The 27,083-nt window shown below is 40.3% G+C and overlaps 1 protein-coding gene across 1 annotated transcript; it reads right to left on the bottom strand.

Annotated features, from left to right (window-relative positions):
• Nucleotides 1-1,974: 1,974 nt before the first annotated feature.
• Nucleotides 1,975-27,083, bottom strand: Shark (SH2 ankyrin repeat kinase). The gene is made up of 19 exons (XM_080266260.1): nucleotides 26,979-27,083; nucleotides 24,828-24,923; nucleotides 24,310-24,447; nucleotides 22,817-22,990; nucleotides 21,691-21,875; nucleotides 17,677-17,764; nucleotides 16,231-16,389; nucleotides 14,951-15,159; nucleotides 14,096-14,275; nucleotides 11,986-12,138; nucleotides 10,990-11,052; nucleotides 9,729-9,948; nucleotides 8,226-8,407; nucleotides 7,429-7,623; nucleotides 5,781-5,924; nucleotides 5,350-5,458; nucleotides 4,397-4,568; nucleotides 2,463-2,589; nucleotides 1,975-2,225 (listed from the first exon to the last, which is right to left on the bottom strand). Exons 2-19 carry the CDS (start codon nucleotides 24,919-24,921, stop codon nucleotides 2,043-2,045), a joined length of 2,775 nt encoding a protein of 924 aa, XP_080122386.1. The 5' UTR covers nucleotides 24,922-24,923; nucleotides 26,979-27,083; the 3' UTR covers nucleotides 1,975-2,042.

The raw sequence follows: 27,083 nt of genomic DNA, 5'->3' as shown, positions 1-27,083 counted from the left end.
AATGAGGAAGTGAAGGAGTGTTGTGGTGTTGATGTGGAGTTATGTGGAGAAACAGGCAGACAAGTGAGGAAGTGAAGGAATGTTGTGGTGTAGATGTGGAGTTCTATGGAGAGAGACAGATAAGTAAGGAAGTGAAGGAGCATTATGGTGCTGATGTGGATGTGCTGGAAAACATTAAGAGAAATACCTGGAGATGGTTTGGCCCTGTAGAAAGAATGGGGGAGAATGGAGAGAGGCTGACTAGGGGAGTGTATGCAGGTGACGTGGAAGGGAGAGCCTGAGGATAAGATGGAGGGACAGCGTGGAGAGGTATATGAGTGATGGGGGTGTAAGTCAGAGAGAACAACCTGATGGCAGAGGACAAATTGATAGACAGATAGGCAGCTAAATAGGTGGACAGACAGACAGGCACACAGACAGACCAACAGACAGAAAGATAAATAGACCCTTGCCTTCTAAAGTTTTAGAATACACCCTCTCAATTTTAACTTCTAGAGCCTCGGGAGAACAACCCATATGTGAATAATATTATCTAAGCGTATTTTCTCTAACCTGACAAACGTCACTAACCTCTTTCAGCCCAGTTGATGGTCACATGTAGTCAGACTGGAGTGTCAATCTGACCAGTAAACAAGGAGATTCATTCCTATCTCATAACGAACACTCACAAAATTTCACGAAACACTAAGCTTAGTATTAAAGTTGTACGAGTGGCCCAGATCTATCAGATGAAAACAAAACTGATTATGATACTAGTCACAATTAAAAAAATAAATAAATCAAAGAATTACAAATACATAATCATACTATTAAGTTTATCCCAGTCAGGCCAAAGACGTGATTTTATTCAGCTCAGGATAAACTTTTTGAACTGGCAGAGTTACATACAGCCTTCAATAACCTTTTCAAAACAAGAGGTCCTTTTCAAATAGAAGAAAGCTGTGTGGAGGAAGCATGAATAAATAGCTGAAGACATCGCCATACTGAAAGGCTTGTTAATCATCATCATCATCAACATCTGGACCTCTTTTCCCACCTTAGGGCAGGGTGAGGAGTAGCAATGTCCAGACAGCCCAAATTTGCCCAATCCAATGGGCCACACTTCCATTTGCTCACCATTCAAGCCCCCAGAATCCTAGCTCTATCTGATACGCCAAAAACATTCACCAAGTTCTGTAGCTTCACATTAACGTATTCAATAAAGTCAATCCAGATGCTGTCACATTAAAAAGGGTTTGTTAAAATAAATAAATAAACAAATGAAAAAAAGTCTCATATATCTAAAAATACTGCACATCTTCCCAATTTTTTGAATACTGCTGCTCCCCTACTTATATTAAAAAAATAATAATAATGAAATAAAATAAAGACACCCTCATATATCTAAAAGTACTGTACAATGTCCTAAATTTTCAAATACCACGGCTCCCCAGCTCATGAACTTAACTGTTTCTGAGACTTTGTTTTTAAACTGGAAAGCTTGTAGGTTGAGATTCACTGATACTTGAGGTTAAATATGTACAAATCATTGATGAACACAGGCAGACACTATATATTATTCGTGTGATAAATACTTCAAGTAAATATAAGAGTGATCATTCTATACCATACCACCGTCATTACATATTAACAAATACTGTATACAATAATTTGTACATGTCATTAATAAAATAACAGTGCTGAAGTGAGATGCATATACTTGTTGACATCAATATAACTAAGCAGCTCCACTGTCCACTTATACAAGCATCCCTCAGTTTCCTCCTATACAAGCATCCCTCCTATCTGTCAAAAGGAGGATGGCAGACTGAAGGAGACAGGCAGCTTTGGCCCAAAGTCCTCTGGTTCATGTCCAGATAAGCCTGTGGTTGCAATTACTACTACTACCACTACAAAATAACTTAATGATTCCCCCCTCAAAAAAAAGTTTATATCTCTGAATGTTAGTATCTCAAAAGTTCACGAGCAGGGGAGTCACCATACATGCTCAGGCACTTATTATAAAACTAAAGTGGCACACTTTTCTCTATCCTTCCATCCCATCACTTGAAGTATGGCTTGATGTTGATATACTCCGGCTGTGACCTGAATATTGCTGCCAGTTCCCTGAAGGATGGGCGCTGGGCAGGGGTGTAGTCCCAGCATCGCAGCATCAATGCAAACACTCCCCTCGGGCATTTCTCTGGGGCCGGCAGACGCTTGTTTTGGTCCAGAAACTCCACTACCTGAAGCAAAGACAGGGAACTGGCAAAACTAAAAAAATGCATCATCATACTAAAAAAGTTATGCAAGGTAATAACTGAACAACACCTCCGACACACCACATCCCATGGTAGATCTCCTTATGGCTGAACATAATCATTTGGAGGTAGCAACAGTCACTGAACAACCCTTGCAACCCATCTTTTGCCCTGCACTGCTTAATTAAATCATCTGGAGTTTGTCAAACATCACTAACCCACCTTATGTCCAGGCAGGTCTCCATAGGGTTGGTCTCCGAAGGTGTACATCTCCCACAGTGTAATGCCGTAGCTCCACACATCGCTGCTGTGTGTAAAGATTCCATAGTAGATCGACTCTGGCGCATACCTGACAAAAATGGAGCCTTGAGTTGTGAGTGTCCATAACAGATCAAATTTACACTTGGCTGCAACTAATATTTACACTGGGCCAACACTAACATTCTTCCACACCTACCTATAACTCCTCATGACAACTCCATCACCTGTATTCAAGCAGTAGTTAATTCTTTTTAACTAGGAGAAAATTTTTGTCCTTATATAGCTTACTTCCCGTAACTCAGGGGCAGAAAAAGACAATACTGCAGCTCAAAAACCTCTCCACAGAACTTCTATGTGGCTGGCACAATATTCTAGTGTTATTCTATTGTTACAGCACAACATTCAAGATGAAGAGACAGGAATATTTAATGCCTTTTTAAAGTAAACAAGTACAGACTCCATTCCCAATAAAAATTAATGTTATTAGTGACGGAATTAGAATGAAGGATAAAGGGCAGGTGTGGAAGGCTGCGAGTTCAAGTTGAGTGTAATTTTAGTTCGGGAAAAATAATAGGACAGGACAATTTTTAATAAACCATCCACAAAGTCTTCATATGACCACAGAAATTTTAAAAGAAATTGTACCAAAAAAAAAAAAAAAAAAAAAAAAATAAAAAACAATGCTTCCTCTTCAGTCATCACCATACTGAAGTTGGCCAGGGTACAGCTTATGTTTTGTATGGACTGGAAGCTATACCAAGCGACCAAACCAGCCAATTACTACCCAACAGTTGCTGTAAGCTGTTGCAATTACCATCCACACAAAATTTTGTAACCCTGCTGATGTACATACCATTTACATGGCCATCTTCTGCCATTTTGTGTGGTGTAGTAATCCTAATCCACACCCAGAGCCCTGAACACTCCAAAGTCTTACCAAGAGTCAAAAGGAGAGCTGGATGTTAAACGGATAGATGATTAAACAGATAAATATAGATATTGTAGACAGAAAGACTGACAGATAGATAGGCAGCCTGACACCCAAGCAAACAGATACAGATAGACAGATAGAGATACAGAAAGACTGACAGAGAGGTATCATTAACACACCATTAAAGTGCTAAGGATCTTAGTATGCATCATGTGTTGGAATGTAATGCTGTAGAGTACGGTAGTGAGACCTGGGTAGCACAGGAAGAGGATATTCATATGCTTAAACATTCCGGAATGACAATGATTATATGGATGTGTAGTGCTTCCTTGAATTCAAGGCCTGGGGGGGCTAGGACTGCAATTAAAGAGTTGAAAAGAAGGATGGAACAGGAATGTACTGGTGTTGTAATGAGGAGGCATAGACTGAGATGGTATGGGTATGTTGAGAGGATGGAGGATGATAATTGGATGTGGAAGGTGAGAAGTGTAATCATCATGGGTAGGGATGCAAGAGGGAGACTAAAAAAGACCTGGGATGAGATTATAGAATGTGACCTCAGGGATAAGGGACTGAACAGGAAGGCTGCTAGAATTCGAGCAGCGTGGATAGCCTCCATTAGGTGACCAAAGCCAATGCATGCAAGTATGTTGGAGCCTTTATAAATGAAACAAGAAACAACATGAATGTGGTAGCCTGTAACCCATGCCAAGCTGAATCTCTGTAGGTAGTTTACCTCCCATGAGTCACTGTTTTACAACCAAGGTAAATTGTACCTCATATAAGATTGCAGCTTGGCCTGTTCAGACCTTCATTGTACCTCATATGAGGTTTACACCTTGGCAAAGTTTAAATACTGGGACTAAGTAGCCAAGCTCTGAGGGACTCTACACTCTTCATTAGGCAATACAAGATTAGATAATAGATAGACAGAAGGACACATAAAAAGACAGCATCTACAAACCATTTAAGTGGCCATCGTCCACCATTCTGTGCGGTGTAGTAATCCTTATCTACACCCAGTGCCCGGGACAGTCCAAAGTCCGAGATCTTACACAGGGTCAGGGAGGAGAGGAGGATGTTACGTGCGGCAAGGTCACGATGGACAAAGTGCCGCTGTTCTAGGTACCTCATCCCTGAGGGGGGGAAGGGGTATAGGAGAGAATACTGTCACCATCATCAATATTGTAATTATTATAATATAACCACTGTTGTTATCATCAATACCATCATCACCACCACTGACACCATAAATATCATCATTATCATTCAAAACATTATGCATCCTGGGGTACATGGAAGAACATAACATCACTGTCATCACTTATCATCATCATCATCATCATCATCCCACACATTATGTTACTTGAAGCAAACAAAAGAATATCATCACCATCATTCCAAGCTTTTCAAACTTAACACATCACACCAAACAGACTTATCTAAGGACAAAGAAACAGCATGCCACTCTTGGCTTAGGAATACCTGTATTACCTAGCAACAGAGAGTGAAAGGAGGTGTAGAAGGATGTCAAATATCTCCCTATCTTACTTCCACAATTACAGACAAGCATAAAGTTTTAGTCAAAATTAAGAGTGCCATGTTTGTTTATATTCTTTATTTGAAGTATATAATGGGATCTAGGCTATTAATTACTGAATAAAGTTTCTGAATTTAACCCCTTGAATATGGAGAAATATCTTTTATTATACTCTTGCAATCACCCCATGATTTTCTTCACCCTGATGGATGCTTTTCACAGTGGAGGACAGATACAGCCTTCATTAACTTCAATACCAAAGCTCTTCCCTAAGCTGAATAAAATCATCTCATGGCACCAAGACAATGAGGGGTTAAAGAGGGGATACTAATTTATTGCTGTCATCTGTGCCGGCAATCATGACACACAAGACCCACCCTCGGCTATTTGTGCTGCCCAGAGCTTGAGGTGGAAGTCGGTGCAGATCTCGGCCTCGTGATCAAGCAGGAAATTCAGGAGTGACCCCATACCCATCAGTTCCTGTACCTGCCACCAAGGGATACACCACATACACAGACAACAAAATAATGCACCATGTATACAGATAACAAAATAATAATACATGCTAAAGTAAATATATAAATAATTACACGTTAAAAGAGTTAAATGTATGGTATTTCAGCCAAAAAATAAATATATACTTAACAGAAAATAAGTTGCAAAATAATGCTACTACTGAGAGAGAGAGAGAGAGTCACAAATTAAAAAGATTCATAAAAAAACACAACACAAAAAAACTCAAGGCAAATACAATAAAAACTTCTGATAGAAATTTCGTTTTTTTAGTAACCATAGCAACAGGCCTTACCATGGCAACGGGGGGTCCATGGCAGACCCCAACGAGCTTAACGATGTACAGGTGGTTAAGGTTCATCATGACCTCTGCTTCCTTCAGAAAATTCTCCTTGTTTACTTTGTCATCGTTGTGTAGCATCTTCACCGCTACGTCAATCTGTGAGGGTTTGTTTAGGGTTAGGAAGGGTGTTGGTATTGTTATTGTTCTTGTCATCCAACCACCTATCTATCTATTTATCAATCAATCCATCCATCCATCTATCTACCAATCTACCTATCCATCTATTTATCTATCCAATTCATAATGCCCCATCAGAAGCATAGAGCAAAGGGCTATAAAACATTTACTCTTAACCTGGCGAAGATCCCTGACCCCTCTCAGCTCAGTTGGTGGCCAAGTGTAGTTACACTGGAGAGCTGCTTTGACTAGTAACAAAGGACACTCATTCCTACCTCACAACTAAGGTTCACTGAATCTGATGCAACTTTGTATTTTTGCTTTGAGAATGACCCAGTTCCCTGAGATTAAAACAAATGACTATAGGCTACTCAATCCAAATACTGAAGAAAAAAAATCACTATTATCATTATTATTCATCGCTGTTGTTAGGTGGGGAAGCTCGCCATCCACTCACTCAATGTAGTGTTGCTCTTGGATGTCTGCCCATTCCTCTCCTCCATCCTTCTTTCCTTCCATCCTCTTCTGTCTTTCTTTCCTTCATTCTTTACTCGTCCTTCTGCCTACGGACGACTGTACACTTCCTCTTCTGTCTTTCTTTCCTTCATTCTTTCCTCTTCCTTCTGCCAGTGGGTGACTCTAAACTAAGTGACAAACCAAACAGTTTCCTGTACACCAGGAAACTATTTACTACACTGGGTGGTAACCATATAACCAGATTTTGGCGCCTGGTGATTTAGTGGGTAATTATGGCACTCCAATCGGATTGAGCCGGTGAAGGTTTATATTCAAAGGGTGGTTGGGGATTATTGCTGATGTAATGCCACTCAGGGATGAGTGAGGCTGGTCACTCTCATCTTAAATATCAGGACCAACCTGCCTAGCCCCGGGCTCCTACGCTCCTTATGGGGCAATGTAGGATTGGATGATGGATGGATGGATCACTGTCGTTGTTAATATCACTGTTGTTATCAGTTTTTGCTATTACCACATCATTATCAAAAGTTCTTAGAACATATTCACTGTTTTCATCTTTGTCACCATCATGGTTAGTACTTGGATGGGTGACTGCCTGGGAACACCAGATGCTGTTGGCATAACGTTCTCCCAACATGTCAAGTGGGGTTAGTGGAGGATTAGTGCCCCTCCCTGTAAAACAATTAACTCTAAGCCCTTGGCCACCCCGTTTGGGATACATGGCATCTGGCAATGAATGAATGAATGAAAATTTTTATAACATTAACCACCAAAAATTATTAAATTCATTCTTGTCATCAAGACACAGTAATTATCATCATCACAAGGAGCTATATTCGTTGTTGTCATCTTTGACAATCATCATTTTTGCGATACTCATCAACAAAGTTATTAATCTCATCATCATCATCATTTTTATAATATTCATTATTGAAAGTTATTAAAGTCATCATCATCATCATCATCTAGCAGCAGCAAGAATAAAACAAACTTATCCCTGTCTCACCTTATCTCCAGACGGACTAAGCCAAATGCCCTGGAGCACTGAGCCAAACTCCCCTTGACCCAGAGTCTCCCCAACGGTGAGCCGAGACATGTCGATCTCACCCAGGATCTCGTGTGTGCGGTTACCATCCATAGTGGGGCTGGAGCCACTCGGATTAAGGCTACCATCAGATGGGTGGCTGTTTAGTCGCAGGCTCTGGGGTTGTGAAGAGAAATGATGAATTTGAATAATGTGGACATCAAAGTGGTAGAGCAGATGATGTGAGACAAGGCAAGTACAGCAGGATGAGGTGGTGGGGATGAGAGAGGAAGGGCTGAGCTTGGAACTAAGTGGTACTTGATGAGATGATGTGAGACAAGGAAAAAAGGATGAGGCTGTTGTTCTGTCCTCAGGCTCATTTGAATACAAATCTGGTGGACCATTGATTAAAGCTGTCCTTCACCTGCATTCCACCATCCTCCTTATGGAAGACAAGGAGGGAACTAAGGGACATTTGTAAAACCTGACAGCATGGCTGCTCAGTTACAGATGGAGTCCCTCTCAAGCACCAAGGGTGAAGTACCATGTCATAAAAATGACACAATGATTCCTCTGAAATCCCCGAACTGGTGCAGCTGATGTTTTCTATGGACTGACCAAGTACCAAAACCAGCTAAATACTTTCCAGAAGTTGGTGAAAGCTGTTGGGAAAAAAAGAAAATATGCAAAATATATAAACTGTTAAGGAAGAGATGATAAAAAGCTTCCAAATCCCTCAAAAATATGGCTGACAGTGTGACAAATGCTCAAATTTGCACCTGAAGGTCAAGCCGTAATGAGTCCCTTGAGGGTGCTTTTGACTGGTTGGGCTGTAGGCTAGGCTGTGGGCTGGGCTGGGAACTGGGCTGTGGACTAGGGTGGGAGCTGGGCTGTGGGCTGATGCTGGGGCGAGGGCTGGGGCAGGGGCTCCTATCCCCTCTCTCACCTTCATCCCACAGATCTATTAAATTTGGTGACAATCTCGTCTCTGTAATAACATGTTAGGTATCAGCATCCTCCTCACTCCTATTCCTTTTTGATGTGATAGGTATAATACAGACAGCCCTCATTTTTAGTCACATATACTCCAAAACATCAAAACTTTTTCTATATATCATTATCATCATCTCATACGTTTCTCTTACCTATGGATGGGGTGAAATGGGATTCATTGCATCCATAAACAAGGAAAGAGAAAGTATCATAAGAGGGAAAACTATTAACAGCATACCTAGCAAAATGGTCCAAAAAATCATTCACACATGATATGGTAGATGGAGTGAACAGTTATGCAAGTCTGTTTGCTGATGATGCAAAGCTCTTGAGGAAGGTAGAGGTTGAGGAGGACTGTAAAATGCTGCAGGAGGATTTGGATAGGATACACCATTGGAGCCAGATGTGGGAAATGAAATTCATTCAAAGAAATGTAAAATATTGGAAATGGGTAAAAGTACCACGAGGCCATCACTGATTTATTTGACGGGTAATGAACCAATCACAAAAGCGAGAGAAGAGAAAGATTTGGGAGTGCTGGTCCAGGATAGTTTGTCATCTGAAAAACATATTAACAAGACAGTTAGAGAGACGTATAAACTCTTGACTAACATAACAGTGCCATTTCATTATATGGATGAAGAGATGATGAAAAAATTGATAGTGGCCATGATCTGCCCCAGGTTAGAATATGCAGCAGTAGTGTAGTACCCAAACAAAAAGAAAGACATAAACAAGATTGAAAGAATACAAAGAACAGCAACCAAGATGGTCCCCAGTCTGGCAGATCTGTCGTAGAAAGAGGCTGGAAAAAAGCTGGATTTGCCTTCCTTAGAGGAAAGGAGAAAGAGGGGTGACATTTTGCAGTGTTCAGGACCATGATGGAAGCAGATAAAACTGACAAAGATCAGTTTGCATGGGATATGAGAGTAACAAGAGGACACGGAATGAAATTGAAGAAGCCAAGCTGCTTGAAGGATAGCAAGAAATATAGTTTTCCTTATAGAAGCACAGACCTGTGGAATAGCCTGGACAAACAGATCATCCTGTCTAAAAACTTAAATGAGTTTAAAGCTAAATCTGACTTATTGAGAAACAGAGACAGGACCCCACGAGCATAGCTCATTTCCTGTATATCACATTAGGTAAATTAGGTAAATACATCACTCAAGTCCATGTTCTAGCATGACTAAAATAAAACAATATGTGACTGGACTGAAGAGGGTTAACAGCAAAAAATAAATTAATTAATAAATAAGTAAATACAAAAATAAATAAAGGTGACTCACAAATAAGGCTCTTGTGTACAGTATTTTCCTTTTCATTCTCACCGCACAACAAATATGACACAAGAAAGTCCTCCAAGCACATACTAGTGACTACAATGTCCGGTGTGTGTGAGCCATACGTGCCAGAGGAGGGCGGCCTCAGCTGGTCCTCGCTGGAGATGTAGAAATGCACGTCTGATGAACTGGGATGCTCATCACTGTTGTGGTTGTTTAGTGCATCCTGGGGAAAGGATTGCTCTGGTCTAGGACTACAATCTAAAATAAAGTTAGCCTTATTATGTTATGCATGTTTTAAAAGACAGTAAAGCCCCTTCCAGGCAGACCCTCTTATGGTGGACGTCTGATTAGGTAGAGAAGTAAAGTGACAAATATTTCTATTGTGTCTAAACACAGCCCTAAGCATGGCACCAAGTGTGAGCCCTACATCTTATTGTTTTATCTGTCCTTTCTTGTTGCTAATTGAATAAAACAATGTGTAAAGTTTTCAAATAATGAACACTAAAATGGTGTGCAGGTGAAATGCCAAATTCTGGTACCATATTATAAATTTACTGTATCATGGATAACCTGGTACCACATGTATAACAGAGACACTCCTCCCATTATTAGTCCACCTGAAAGTTGTTTTACTGTATAACTAATTTTACCTTATAAATGGTCCTGTTCGCTGGGAAGAACTGGCAAATATGCTGAATACTTTAGGTTGCAAGGGAAAGTCTGACAGGCAGATCTTCTATGATTCTGTGAGGACTAAACAAACAAACAAATAAAAAGGGTGGGGGGAGGACACTGAAATAGTACTTTTTGTAACTATAAGGCCTTGTTCACACGAGGCATTTTTAAAAGCGCCGTCTACTGCCAGGGAAACACGGCAGTAGATGCCGCGTTTCCCTGGCGGAAATAGTTAACCATATAAAAACCTCAAACCGCTGAACAAACGCGTGGTAGAAAGGGAAATGTCGGATCGCGCGTTTGGACCAGCGGTTGGGAAAAACGCACGGTAGCGCGTGTACAGTCCAATACGATACCATTGTCTTTGCTAACGCACGTTAGGAAACGTGTGTTTGAAAACGCCTCGTGTGAACAGGGCCTAAGGATTGGTTTCCAAAATATTCAAATTTATTCCACACAATTAATGCTGATGATAAAGATGACGAAGCTGATTATGATAATGATGATGCAGAAAATTATAACATATGGTGCCGGTTAATAATGAATGTGAAGTTATTAGGACATAAACTCAAGGGTCAGCATTAATTACCTGAGGTGTGGCGTAGGCAGAGGAGTGGGTGGGGTCAGGGGGCAGGAATGGGACCACCTCATCCTTATGGGGTAACGATAACATTAATTATGATGATGATGAAGATTTGTATACCTCCAGTGTCTATGTAGCCATTTATCTGTCTGTCAGTCTACCCACCTACCTATCTACTCTGCCTATCAATGTCTCTATCTACCATATCTTTATATTTATCTATCTACTTATTAATGTCTCTCTATCTACCATATCTTTTTATTTATCTATCTACCTATAATCTACTCCTTTATTGCCTCATCAGGATCAAGAGGATCTGGGTGGGCTACTTAGCTTACACACCTGAGGAAAGTAACCAGTAGGTCAGCCCTGAATGGCTTTCTGTGATTAATGAACCCCAACCATCCCTTGTACATAATCTCTTATGGGTCACATCTGTGTGGAGTCCCTTAAACTACTACACCACCATGCATCCATTTATTTTTATGGGGTTACCACACAGCAGTGTAAAGTTTTCAAGGCTACAAGAAACCATCTGGCTTGTCGATCAGTGTACAGATGGTGGGTGCCCCACCTACCACCTATGACGAAGATAAAGACAGAAACAATGACGATAACTATGAAGATGAAGATGATGATGATTATGATGATGATGGAAAAGCATATACTGATTAAGATAAAACTATATACAAAGATGACAACACAGGTAATAATGAAGCTAAGGATATTAGGACACAGTGCAGAGTGAATGCCATATTATAGGCAGCACAGGATACTTCATAGCACCTCTTCCTTGGCAGGTGAATTAGCATATTCATTACTCTTTAGCATTCTCTAATATTCATTTATATTGTTTTAATACAAAAAAGTTTGCATCAACAATATACATGAGGATATTTATGAGCAAAGTGCAGCATAAATCAATATGGAAGAGTTGCTAGGAATAATAAGCCCAATAGAAAAACTTACTAGGACACAGACTCAGGGAGCAGTGTGAGTTACCTGAGGTGAGGCGTAGTTGGAGGTGTGTGTGGGAAGGATCGGACAGGAGCGAGTAGGATCGGGTGGCAGGAGAGGAGCCATGTCATCCTCATAGGGTCTTGAGGACAGAGGTGTTATAACAGGACAGCTGGTGCCATCTTGCCTCAACTCCTTCTGAAAAATGAATAATATACTGTAAAGGCTGCACTCAAATGGGCACTGTATGCTTAACATCACTTATCATTCTTGGTGATTTATTATGTTTATTCAGTCAATCAAATGGTGCTGGGGATGGATGCCTTCATGATGTGGTAAAGGTATAACCATAAAGCAGCTCCACTGCCCAGTAATATGAATGTCCCTCAACTCCCTCCTTAACTCCTAAAACAAGGACAGTGGACTGCAGGAGGAGGGCAACTTCAGCCTGCTGTCAACCAGGTTCACATTTCAGATGAATGAACCTGGGGTTACACTTACTACTACTATTACTACCACTAATCAATCAAATCATGCCATACTTTCCCTTAAACAATCTCAATAATGAGGTTGGCCATGGTACTGATGAGTTCCCTATGTACTGGGCTCTAAACCAAGTATCAAAACCTGCTAATTACTTCCCAAAAGCTGCTGGACACTGTTGGGAAATTTATATGATGCCTTTTTGGACATACTTTTCTGCTAATAAGTCCTCATTAAATTACACAAAAACTTCCTATTAATACATATACCAGTATTGTCAGTTGGAACCACCTTCCCTCATCCCTTCTGTGCAATGGATCACATACCGCACTATCATGAAAGCATTTGTTACACTGAAAGATGCTGGCAAATTTTATGCATGCTATCAAAGTAGTAGTATCAGAAGTTGCAAACCCAGGATAATCTGAATATGAACCCAGTAGACCGCTGGCCAAAGTTGCCCTTCTTCCACAACCCACCATCCTCTTTCAGGGGCAGGGAGGGACAAAGGGACATTTGTATAACCAGGTAGCTCCACTGGACCATCATATCAGTGTATCATTATTATTATTTTTTTTTTTTTTTTATTTTTTTTTTTATGTGTCCGACTCTGGACAAAGGCTTCAGGGCCTATATCTCGGGGGCAGTAGCCTATCCCAAGGCCCAGTAGTCCTCCTACACCTCCACATGTCAGCACTTCGGTGCTAACACCCACCGTCCATATTGAATACATGCTAGGGCTGTCTCATACAGGACTGGTGTATTGGTATTAGCGGGGGTACTTTTATGACATGTCGGCGGGTCATCTGGTAGATCAGGAAAGTCTGCTTCTATGAAATTCAAATCCTTAAACTGTTCCCTGCACCAGCCGGGATTTGAACCTGGGTCCATCAGGACTGCAGGCTGCCTCTCCCTCTCCAGCTATAATAAAAACTGCTTATTAATGTTCCACTGTTATCTCTACAGCTAATTTACAAGCTCTTATCAATTTTCAGTGCCAGTTTTAGGCTATGTATGCAGCTGTGATAATTTGGAAGGCATCTTTGACTTATAATCTAATGAAGACTACCTCAACAAAGTTTGAAAAAAAAAAAAAAAAAGTTTTATGCCAGGTATCCCCGAAAGGCTAAGGCGTTGCCCCTGGGTAGAGGACTTTATGATTGGAGCGTGTAGCATCTCATGACTGGAAGCCCTTCCTGATGTCTACCAATGACCCTTGGGTGGATTCAATCCTCCAACCCTTCGGTCAGAGCAAAGCACTCTAACCCACTGAGCCATGGATGCTGGATATTGGAATTAAAGACCTAACTATTCACTTCAGTGATGGTCTTTTCCATTTTATCCTTACCATACCTTCTCTTGATTAAATTATTCAGGTCAAGATAGAATTTTTGAGCTGAGAGAGTTATATACAGTTTTAATAATCCACTTCAATATAAGATGCCGTTAGTAGTAAGTCTCCTTTTTTGTCAGTACTGTATTTCTCTTTATAATATTTTCACAGAAGCTAAATCTTCCTTTTCTTGATGAATTTTATACAGTGAACCCGTTTTTTATGATCTTTATATAGTGAGCACTTTTTTTACATATAACTTAATGTTACTATCTGGCAGCAGCAAAAGTAATATGAAAAAAGATGCCCCCAAACTGTTAGGGTTAAAGCTGAACTCACCTTGCCAAACAGTATGTGTGGTGGGTATTTGGGTGGCAGGAGGTGGGCAGGGAGGGGGTGTGGAGGGGGGAGGGGTTGGGTGAGGCGGCAGGGAAGACCATCAACAAAACGTACATAGTGGTCCACCATTGTCTCCAGCGAACCAAAATAAGGGCCGTCGTCAATGCTGAATAACTCACCCTGGAGAAAAAAAGAAAGAAAAAATTATACACACTAGCCATCATCACTGTAATCATTGCTAGTGTTCATTATACTAGCCATCATCATCACCATCATCATCTATCTATCTATCTATCTATCTATCTACTGCCAGACGCCCCAATCCCGTTCGGGGTGGCCACAAACAAATCGCCTCCATGTCGCCCTGTCCCTCGCCATCATCATCAAACCAGTATTTCAACCAAAAGACTGGGTGAGGTAGGACTCAGAAACATGGAAAGTTCTAAAACAGGAGAAGTATCATCATGTAACCCTCATTCCCACATCAAGTTAAGACTAAGTGGGATCTTGAAAGAAGGAGAAAGAATGCAATAAAGCAAGTGACCTATTAAATGGTGTGCAATAGAAAACTGGCAACTCTTAGCCTCACTGCTAACCCTTCAGATGTTATGGATGTACTTATGTATTTTACTGAACCTTCTTTTCGTAACTCATTTGGTTACAGGAAAAAAAAAAAAAGCTACTGTATATTTCTTAAGACAAAAAACTCCAATTGTTCATATAGACAATAATGATTATCTTGATGAGGATGACAGACACTGACGATTATATATTGATGACAATGATGAAAACTATAATGACAAAAAACAATAACAGCAAAAAATACTACAAAAAACAAAACAACCAGCCTCTCACCTGGCCCGACACCTCATAGTTAAAAACTGTCGTGCCGTCGTAAAGAGTGAGTACATAGACGCTGTGTTTCCTGGTGCTCTGCCTTAGCAGGAACAGACCCAAGGCTGCATTGGGAGCCTCTAACAGCCTCGTGTGAGCCTCCTGCCGCTCAACACTCCCATGGTAGTACTCGCGCAGCCGGTGCTTGGGCACAAATGGCCGGTGGTTCACTGTGAGAGGAGAACAGCATGAAATTAATGACATGAAATTTGAGTAGGTTCTTAGTTTTAAGTTTTTTCACTCCTTTTTTTTTTCTTTTTTTTTTTTTTTACCTTTTCTTCCTATTATACATAACATATTAGAGAATATTTTGCTGCAGCATGGAAAATAAGTTGTTAAAGAAGACAAATTTTGAAATTAGTGGTACGAAACTTAAGTTGGGTCTTGGTTTGTTGTTCCTCTCTTTTTTTACTTTTTTCTTACTATTATATGTAACATATTAAAGGACATTTTGCTGTTGTATGAAAATTAAATTTCTTTTTTAATATTTTTATATTATCGGTAACATAACAAGAGAATATTTTGCTGTGGTATGGCATATAAACTGCTGTGGAAGACAAGCTATGAAACCACTTAAATTAACAATAAACAAGAAGCAGTGCAAGGCACAGCAAACCCATCCCCAGCAGTCATTTTAGTGCTGACCTATAAACATAACAGGATATCTAGTCAAAGATGTCACACGTCAAATTTGGAGTAAATCAGGAGAAAACTGACGATTTTATGCCCATCTGAAATTTTAGGCCCAACCCACCTAACACTGACCTCCTACGCTAACTGGAGGGTGACCCCCTGATGTAATGAGACATGTTATTGGATGCAGATCTGAAAGATGTACCTTTCGGTTTTGGTTTCATGTCAATGTGATGAATCTGAAAGGAGTTATGGCTAAAACACGATCTATGTTTGTTTACATTTTTTGGGTCTACAGCCTAGGCCTTCGCCCACTTTGGCCAAATATTTAATCAGGTGATCAGAAGGTCATTGCCCATCATCCCTGTACTTTTAGCCAAAATCGCACCAGTAACTTTTGTGTAAAGTTGTTAACAAACAAACAGACAAACCAAGTGAAAACAATACCCGTCCCCGAGCCCCTCTGTGGCGCAGACGAGGAAAGAGCCTAAGACACAGAACATCTTTCACATTGACACGCTTAAAACAGATCGATGGACAGACAGATACACGGATAGATAAAAGAGAGATACACAGAAATACGCACACACACACACTCATTCACTCACCTAAAAGCGAATAGCACTCATTATGTTTTCCCCTCTTTGCGAGATCAAGCGGAGTCTCTCCAAATGCATTCCGTGGGCATGAGGGGGCACCCAAGGCCAGCAGAGTTTTAATACAGTCAGGATTACCATGTTCTGCTGCCTCATGAAGTGCCACACTGTCTGCAGGGGGTAACGTAAATTATAGCAGCTTTACTCGGTTCATTCTGCGGGTGAAACATACATCTTAGAAAATAAAGGTCCCTACCTCTAAATGGTGTTTTAATTGATCAGTCTGTCAGGCATACTTGCCCAAATACTACACTTGCATACGTCGGCCTTGGTCACTTAACGTAAGCCCTCCACATCGCATGATCTCAAGCAGCCTTTCAATTCAGTCCATTATTCCTGAGGCCACACTGCATTACCTCATCCCAAGTCTCTTTTGGTCTGTCTCTCACAACTCAACCCTCAACATTCATTCTTCTTATCCTTTGCATCCAGTTGTCATCCTCCTCTGTCTTACAGCTGAGAAAAAACTGCTACCTCTTCTCCATATTGATTACTGAGCTGTTATATGACATGGGTAGTAAAATACGTTGACAGCTATGAAGAAATGTTAAAAAGATGTGATGTAAGGATGTTGTGCTACCTTTTTCTGTCATTATATAACACGTAATTTGATAAAAGAGGACACAAATCTCTGTCAGGTATGATGAAACTGACTATAGGTTACTGATTATTTTCTACTTTATATATTAATGTATTAAAACATAAATTAAAGAAGAAAGAAAGCTCAAGGTAGAGTCAGGGATAAAAGCTGGCCTACACTAACACTGCATCACATGTACACGTAGGTTATGCTTGTCACTTTCCTCCCTGATACATCATAAAAAAATAAAAAAAAATGTCTATGGGCTGAGAAACATACTACGGCTCTCACATTATAAATACGAACCAGCAGAAGGTGCAAAGTGGATGATGTGAAATATTTTTATTGATGCATCATCCAAACTGTAACTTCTACTCTGTCTCCCATGTCAAAGAATTTATGAAGAGACTGTTTGAAACATTACAAGTAGGCAGTGGAATTGCCACCTACCTACACCTACAAAGAGAACAGCAGTCTCTAGATCCCATTACTATTCCTTTTCATCTCTTATATGACATGCTGGAGACATGTGGGCAGTACATTTTCTCTGTAATTCAAAGCACAGTATAATCAACATGATTCATAAAATATATCATTGCCACCATCATTACCATCATAATCATATTTCCCACTACTAAATGGGGTGGGTGGGAGTCTTTACCACCATTATTATCATCATCATAACCATAATAACTATTTCCCACTACTAAATGGATTGGGTAGGAGCTGCCATTACATCATCATCACCTCATTCCCACCAATATACAAGGTGGGAAGGAGCCATCAACACAACGAACACAGTGATATTTCCCAGTTACCTGTACAAGTGGCCCTTGCTTGGACATCGGCACTGCTGGTCTCCACAAGCAGGCGAACTATACCAGGCCTATTGTGTCTAGAGGCAAGCTGCAATAATACACCAAGCGAGTCATGCATGGGTAAACACAAAAAGGGACACTTTCACTAGAACAAAATGGAGTAAACTTGCCATTTCAGAAGCTGCTGCTCCAATATGCATGTATCCAGACCCAATCTCTCTCTCTCTCTCTTACACACGCATACACACACGTATGCAAAAACTTCCTCAGAAAAAAAAAAGACTAACTTAAAACTATGAACTTGGTGTCATAATAATCAGCTATCACCATGTTATCCTCCCACAAATATGCATTTTTTAAACTTTATTATTCTTTTTCCTTTTTTTTTTTTTTTAGGTGAGGACAGGGATAGACAGATACAAAGATACTGTCCAAACGTGACCATATTAGAGCAACTGTGTCTAAAACGGCATCTTTACCCTGCAGTTGGTACAGTTCAACGTGGACATAAACTCGTTGAATCCAATGATGTAGTTTTCAGATTATTCTTGCTCCCCATACATGATCTTATTCAACTTAAGAGAGACCTCTATCATATTAATGAGATTAATAATGTCTCTATCTAGTACAAGCAGGTCTCGTTATATGTTTGTTCAGTATATGATAAATCGAAAGAATGATGAACTAAGAGTTATACACAGTTTGCATTAACAATTTTGAAAACTGCTTATACAATAATTAAGGTGGCTGCATAAGACAAACCTGTGCATACACGGTGTCTCCTGCACAAGTCAACTGTCAGATGTTTGAGCCAAGATGGACACCTAGTGTTTTTGTTCCATTTTGTGCATGCAGGGTCACTGAAACACCACTGCTATTGCCAAATAACAGTGCAAGTGCACAAAGAAAAGTGCAGTGTGCGATATTAAGTTGAGCAATAGCTTTTTGTTTGTGAAATTCTGAAACTTGTGACTTAGAAATCATGCCTGGCAAGGAAGCTACCCATAGTGGAAAGCATGGTGCTACTGAGGGTGCTGAGGGCAAGACTAAAAAGCTTTTTTTTAGATTCTAGGTTATGTAATCCTTGGTCCTCTCCTATCCCAAATGAACCCATGTCATACTGGCCAAAGTATAAGATAAATCGTTATGAGATGAGTTTTCACTTGACGTAAACCCTTCACATACCGAGGCATGACTGTACTAATACTAGTTCCAACCCCAGTTTCATTTGAATGTGAACCCAAAGGATTGGGGACTGGAGATGCCCTTATGCAGTCCACCATTCTCCATTTTGTGGGATATGTAGGGAGCTGAGGGACACTTATATGACTGGGCAGCTCCACAACCTGGCTATATCAGTGCCACCACATAAGGGCAACCCTCTCCAGCCTCTAACCTCCCCTGTCCAAAAGGTGTCTGATAAGTTGAATAAAAGCCTCTGAAAGTAACAAGAATAAAACACAATTTATGTTACAACAGCAACGTGAAATAAGTATACGGCAGGGAAACTAACCTAAAAAATAAGCATCAGCCAACCCTTTCTACGTCTCCAAGATTGTAAGAAAAACTGAGGTTAGACTATCATAATCCAAATCATTTAAGCTATAGGCAACCACCCTTCATCCCAGGCAAATGTCCAACAATCAACTGAACCAACCGTGTAACATAAAAAATAAAATACACTACGGCCACTGTTCATATGGGAAGAAAATAAGTGGCATGATATAATAATATACAGCTACAATACAGCCATTCTTCATTCAGGAAAAAATAAATGTGGCAAAATATAATAACACAAGTGATAATACACTGCACAATGAAAATACCATAATTGAAAAACTAAATTAAAAATACACTACAAGCATTATTTAGTTGGGAAAAAATGAAAATACAGTCATTCCCAATTGGTTTAAAGATCTACTGGTAAAATATCAGCATTCCTCACTGAACCCCTTTCAGTTTCATGACATCAACTGTTTATATTCACTCCTGGTACTGCCAAAGTACTTTATTTAGTTTTCTGATACCTACTGTATGACTGGGCTAGAAAGCCTCTTCACCAACCCCACATAATGACATCTATTCTTATCATAGTCTTGACAATGCCAAAAAATTTTCCTTACCTTATCAGTAAATGAAACTCTAGGGTTCAAGTGTGTAAAAGGACTTTTGTATACAACCAAGCACCAACAGATTACCCATGCAAAGGATAATTCTCTTCAATTGAGCCTGTGGTAAAATCATGTTTCCCACAATGGTAAGCTTTATCCATATCTGAGTTACAGTATGTTGCAAGATCACCTGCATGACATCCCACTCTCTTGCTACCAGGCTTCAGAATGGCCTCAGTAATCACGAAAGGATTATGTATGCTGCCAGGGAATGTGAACCCAATGCTCAGGATGTGTACTGACTGGTACCTTCTTTTCAAAAAGCCAACACATAAACAAACACATTATGGATACAGTGCTTTCTTACATATGGGACACAATGTAGGAAAAATAAACAGGTGAAGGGGATTTTGAAGACTTCAGTAACAGGTGTTGTGAGGAATACCTGTATTTACTGACGTGAGTGTGGTGGTGGTGGGGAGGGCAGAAGCTCCCTTACACACAAACACAACTCTGAGGTTTACTTTGCCAAGATTTTTGACATTGTTGCTTTCTGAAGGATGACAAGATATGCTTAAACAAATTCACTACACTGTGCTAATGAAATGTTCCTTTTTAACAATTCTGGGACCTGAGCCCTGCACTGCATCTTGCAAGGGAATACAGGCTAAACAGATTGTATACTTAAGGGACTCCAAGTTGTTCCACATAAAGCAGCATATGGCCAGCACACATCACTGAATTTCAGTAAGGAATGTCTGCAATAAAATGTATATAAACATCATCTTCATCCATCATCATCCGGACCTCCTTTCCCACCCAAAGGCATGGTGAGGAGTAGCAACATCCAGACAGCCTAAGCCTGCACAATCCAATGGGCCACATTTCCATTCAATCATCATTCAAGCCCCTGGAATCCTGGCTCTATCTGATACGCCAAAAACTTTCACCACATTCTGTAGCTTCACATGAACGTATCCCATTGAGTCAATCTGGACACTGTCACGGTAAAAAGGGATGTCAAATCCCTGATCATGCACTTCTTCTCACAACACTATTCTCATGCAATACTAAGGTCATTTTGAAGTCTGATACATACCCAGCCATCTACCAAACTTCACTCTAAAACCAAGTGATGAATAAGAACAACTATAAGCATCTAAGGATCTAAATGACAAAATGTAGACTTACTCTGTCCGACATGGAAGTAGTTCAAATTCTGTAACAAAAATTAATATCTCTGAGGGAAATTATAATCACAGACAAGCCAGCCACACTCTAGACAAAGACTGGACATCATTACCATCTACTCCTGTCTCACCCCATGAGGAGCACAGGAGCCCTGGGCTAGGCAAGTTGGTCCTGACATAAGATGAGAGTGACCAGCCTCATCCCTGAGTGCCATTATGTGAGCAATATACCCCAACCATCCCTTGGATATAAACCGACACAGGCTCCATCCAGTTGGAGCGCCTTAATTACCCACTAAACCACCAGATGCCATAGTTTGGTTATATGGTTGCCACCCAGGGTAGTAAATGGTTTCCTGGTGTACAGGAAACCATTTGGCTTGTCACTCAGTGTAGAGTCAACCACAGACAGAAGGAAGAGGAAAGAATGAAGGAAAGAAGGACATAAGAGGAAGGAAAGAAGGAAGAGAGGAATGGGCAGCCACCCGAGAGCAGCACTACATCGAATGAGTGGATAGTGAGCGTCCCCATACCACACAATAATGTAATAAACCATAATCAAAGTGAGTGAGGAGAGGAGAGGAGATAAAAGAAAAAAAAAAGGGGGGGGGAGGAATCATTCTCATTCATCATTATTCCTCTATGTCGCTAGAAACATAAAATCACACAGAAAGATATCATTATCATCAACAACCACCCCCCAAAAAACCCACATGCAGTGGCGTAATCCCTTCTTCGTTTCTGGCCTCAACAAAAGCCCCAGCATCAAGGAGGGCTGCAGCAATCTCCCTGTAGCCCTTCATGCAGGCTATGTGCAGTGCCGTTTGCCCCTGGTTGTTTTTGTCATCCAGTTTGCGATAGCCACACTTCAGCAGTTCCGACACAACCATCATGTTGCCTGGGGAAGTTGGGTTAGATTGGTTAGGTAAAGTTAGGTTAGGATAAGTTGGATATGATTCAGATACATTAGGCTTGGTTTGGGTACATTAGATATGGGCTTGGTTCAGTCAGGCTCAGGCAGATTTTGCTTAATTAAGACTGGCTAGTATTACTGTACAGTATATTAGATTTTTTTGTTAGGTTAGGCCCCACACTTCAGGAGCTCCAGTGTCATACAAAAACCGTACCCCATGGAAAACTGATCTCCAAGCCACTTTTCTATATAGGAACCTGAACACTGGATCACTTTTCTAGTATGGAAAACTGACAAGGCCTACAGAAAACTGACCTCTCATGTAATTTCTCACAAATGTAGTTATGTAAGGACGTTAGGGTGTTTTACGACATATCAGCGGGTCTTGCAGAAAATCATGAAAGTCCACTTCACTGAAATTCAATAATGAAACTGTTCCCTGTTCAAACCTGGCACTGATCTAATACTTCCATACAACATTGGTCTGAATCCGGGTCCTACCAAACAAATGTATTCAACTCGGGAAAGTTGTTTATTAATTCTATATCCGACCTTTCCAATTTGAGATCACTCCTAAGCAGAATAAAACTGTCTGTAAACAGCAAGTGGAAAATACATTAAATGATTACACAAACTTAGAGAGGTAAAAAATAATTCAGAACAGCTAAAAGGTTATCTGAATTAAATATCGGGCTCCTCAGACTCACTCTCACCTTAATAAATCATCTGGTATTAGTCGAAATAGACACTAGCACTGTTCAGACGATGAGAAGGTTAAGTGATGACAAAGGTTATGTACTGTACATTAACTGGAAAAGAATACCAAAGCTGCTTCAACAATGACAGGGTTAACTGGGAAAGAATACCAGAGCTGTTCTGACTATGAGAGGGTCAAATGGAGCCAAAGGTTATCTCAAGCAACTAACCTTGACTGGTGGAGCGGTGGAGGAGACTAGATGCCCCATGGAGCCTTGCTTCAGCTGGGAGTGAGTCACCGGGGCAGGGGTGATTGAGGGTGGTGTGGAGGCCAACGGGATGTATTGTGTAGTGGGCAACCAGTTTATCCAAACCATGGAACACGGGGGACTCACCTTCAACAACTGAAATAATACAGGCTGTAGGTATTAGTGCCTGACTAAAGGTGTGCAAAGGGGAAAGACAGGGAGAAGGAAGGAAGGAAAGTAGGAAGGGAAAGGAAAGAGGAAGGAAGGAAGGATACATATACAACTAAACAGATACATGGATGAAAGAAAAACTGTACATGTCTGTGCTCTACTGGTAACAGGAGAGGGTGTGTGGTATCATGAGGAAGGAAGAAAGGAAGGGTGGTGTGGACATCCAAGGGATGGCATGTGTTGTGAGCCATCAGTTTGTCCAGTCTATGGGCTTGCCTATAACTTAACTGTATCAGCTTTATTTCATCAATTATAAAGAATATAAAAAATGAAATAAATAAATAAGTAAATAATCAATCCATCTAGATGCCATAATCCCGCACGGGGTGGCCATTTGAGTTAGCTGTATTGCAGGGTGGGGCACTAACCCTCCACCAATCCACTTATTGACACATAAGGAGGGAATACATATGGGTTGGTTATGTGGTTACCACCCAGCATTGTAAACGGTTTTCTGACTTACAGGAAACCACTAGGTTTGTCACTCAAAGTAAAGCCACCTTAGGTGGAAAAAATAATAATAAAAAGCGATAGGAAAGATGGGAGAGATAGGGAGAGGTGGGGAGACAGAAAATGAATGATAAAGGTGAATGAAGAAGTAGGCAGCTCTACATCAAGTGAACAGATGATCTTTGCCACCACGTATCACAATCAATCAATCAATCAATCAATAAAAATAAGCATCCAGTGGCAAAAAGGTACCATACTGTATAAATGTCATCCATCAGCTATGATGGAGGAAGGGTAACATACTGTGCCTGGTGAGAAAAATGTACCGGTACTTTGCACCATAACTCTACTGTACCTGTTGTGGAGAAAATGAGTATCCCCTTATGCATGAGGAGGTTTTGTTCATTCCATTAATGTTATATTTGGGCAATTATATTTGCCTAAGGAATGACTTTTTGAACATGGGAGTTAAGATATCATCATCATCATCATCATCTGGACCTCCTTTCCCACCCTAGGGCCCCATCTCCTGTTCAGAGATACCCTTGATAAAACTCTCTGAATACAATATGCCTTTCCAAAGTTAAATAAAATTGTCCAGTAGTAGAAAGACTAAACTAAAACAAAAAGAGATCACTTGGATTGAAGGACCATGCCAACACTAACATACCGGTACCAAGTGAAAAGAATGCACCCTTAAGGTTCTTCTGTATAAGAATGTGTATGAAAAACTCACTTTGCACCATATCTCTATTGTGGAAACAATTTCAAGCAAAACCACAATACATAAGTACCAAGTGAGAAGAATGCATCCTCGCGGTACTTCTGTATGAGGATGTGTATGGGGTGACCCTCAGTGATGAAGGAGAGCACATAGTTGCCAGGGGAGGAGCAGCTTTCTCGTACCAGGAATGTCCCTTCCTCACCACCCTCTGTGGAAATGCAGAGATGAAATTATATGTACAGTACATTCTCTCTCTCTATTTTTACATACATGTGTGTGCCTATCTGTCTAGCTGCTTATCTGTCTGTCTGTCTATATGCCAGCAACCACTCCACAGCAAAAGATCATTAAGGACGACATCTGGTTGGAGTGTCTTAACTCACCAGATCAGCTGTATTTTAAAAACTGTATGGTGGCCTTATGCACTACTGCAGATGCTACTCAAATATGTTTTAGTTGTCTTGCAAAATATATACTCTTAAACAAACAAACAAAAAAGTACTGTACCAGACAAACCTTCCCTCTTTTCAGAATTTTGCCTTAAGAAGCAAAATCAAGAATAGACAGAGTGACAAACTCCTCACTCACCTTGTTTGAGAATTTCATCAGCCTCCTCGCTGGTTATCTTGCCAAAGAAGCATTTGTCCTCATCCACCTCAGACCTGGACGCTGACGAGGCCATCACTGAAAAGAAGAGACCCAAATTTAACCCAAAGTGTCCAAGTATGCGTTTTTCACTTTTTCTTGCCATCTACTGATAATTTTATTCAACTTATGACAAATTTTTCGAAATAGAGGGGTTTGATATTGCTTTAACAACATAATCACAACTTCAATGCAAAACTGCTGCAGGACATACACTCATCTCTCAGAAACAGCCAACATTTTTTATTTTTCATAAGAGTAGTACCAGTACGGCACATTTAATTATATTCTACATTCTCTACTCTATTTAAAATGCTCAGTAATTTTTTCTTTCTTTTATACTGCCCTGTGCATATATGGTACCTCTTGGTTATCTGTATGGTTACCACATCTGACCAAAAAAAAAAAAAAAAAAAAAAAAAAAAAAAGATGTTCTGAAAAAATTGGGGACAGAAGAGGCTGCATCAATACTGATGGAAATGCAAATTTTTGGATTCTATTACTGAGGAATAAAAGGCACACTAGAAGACTATATGAACGAGGTATAGGGTGAGACCAAGAATGAGATGGGGGGATGGGCTGAAGGGATATAGCCTATGAATGAGAAGGTATGAGTGGCAGGGAGGACATGGCAGAGGAAAGTTAGACATGGAGGCAATTTGTCCGTGGCCACCTCTTATGCCTGATCGAATTAAGGTTCTGGCTAGAGATTGTGAGTAGATAAATTAATGCATTATATGCTGTACATCATATTTCATTCCTATTACTGGTAGGTATCAGACAAAGTGCTGCAGTCTCAATTGTTCAGTTAATTGCCATACTTAAATTCTACTGCAACTGTGCCAAAGGAAGGTCACAGTGAAAAGTCATACCAGTCCAAAACAAAGACCAAACTCCACAGCAATCTACATTCAACGAAAAGATCAAAATACAATTTTCATCTTTCTCTTAAGACTTAAAAAAATATACTGCATCATATTCCTAATTTTATAATACAGTATTATCAACTTCATATTAAAAACTCAGAAAATGCAGAAAGAGCAAAATTCCACATACTGGTAATCTTAAATATCTAAATAATTCTTTCAGATGTAGATTCATTCATCCATTCATTCATTGCCAGACGCCATGTATCCCAAACAGGGTGGCCAAGGGCTTAGAGTTAATTGTTTTACAGGGAGGGGCACTAATCCTCCACCAACTCCACTTGACACGTAGGGAGATGTAGATGAAATGGCCAAAAAGGAGGATATGCCTGGAAAAATATAAAAATATGATAGCCCCACTTACATGGTTACCACTCACTGCTGCTTTCAGCATAAATTTTATCACTTTAACCAGGTGTTACATTGCTATCTCCAACTTGAATACTGGGCTGCTATAAGAGATTAATTTAAGCTATTGTAGAATGTTTTAACTGTCATAAAGAAGTGTCATGGAAAGGATGCAGAGTCGTAATATTGTCATCTTTTTCCACTGAGTTGCTGGAAATACGTGGCAAAATGATGAAAATATCCACTCGGTTACACTGAATGAATGGTAACTATTTAGCAGAAGCCACAGCTGGAATTCAAATAGTCTGATTGTTTTCTGTTTATATCTCACCATTTACTGACACTTTCCTTCTATGGAACATCCATTCCCCCCCCCCTTGAGGTCATTAATCCTCTCTGGGGGTCATTAATAACCTCAGGGGTCAATTATGTTGGAAGTGTCATAGAAGTGCTAGCAAATGATACCCGGTAATATATACACAGAAAACACTTCAAAATACTCGAATTCCAGTTGTGGCATCTGTCAAATATTATCAGAATGAGCTATGGGGGCTACTCTTAAATGGTTATATCAGTGCTAATAAAACACGATCTGTTTTGATTGCATGCATGTAATAACCCCAAACAACCTTACCCCGCGACAATGGAAGAAGGATGTCATGTTATCTCTCATCAGCGAAACGCATTCTGATAATGATGAGCGTGAACATGTGTGAACAGGGAAAAATGAAGTTGTCATGTTCTGGCAAGGTAACAAAGGCAGTATTTATCACTAGGGACCCCACTTATTTTACACTACCACAGAACACTGGCACCTCACCTGATTATTCTACATGTCATGCCGCTAAATAGTTGTGAAAGATGGGCCCTGGCATGAAAAGTGCAGTGGTCTCTTCATCCGCGGAAGTGAGAAATGATAACCGTG

The sequence above is a fragment of the Coenobita brevimanus genome, chromosome 19 (assembly GCF_032717465.1).
Source record: "Coenobita brevimanus isolate Jiangsu-jjx chromosome 19, ASM3271746v2, whole genome shotgun sequence".
Lineage (NCBI taxonomy): Eukaryota > Metazoa > Arthropoda > Malacostraca > Decapoda > Coenobitidae > Coenobita > Coenobita brevimanus.
The sequence above is the reverse complement of the archived record's forward strand: the minus strand, read 5'-3'. Positions and strand labels throughout refer to the sequence as shown.

Coding starts and splice junctions, on each gene's coding strand:
- Shark (XM_080266260.1), bottom strand. CDS start 24,921: ATGGCCTCGTCAGCGTCCAGGTCTGAGGTGGATGAGGACAAATGCTTC. Junction 24,448..24,827: donor TGATGAAATTCTCAAACAAG/GTGAGTGAGGAG, acceptor GCATTTCCACAG/AGGGTGGTGAGGAAGGGACA. Junction 16,390..17,676: donor AGCAAGGGCCACTTGTACAG/GTAACTGGGAAA, acceptor TACCCCCTGCAG/ACAGTGTGGCACTTCATGAG.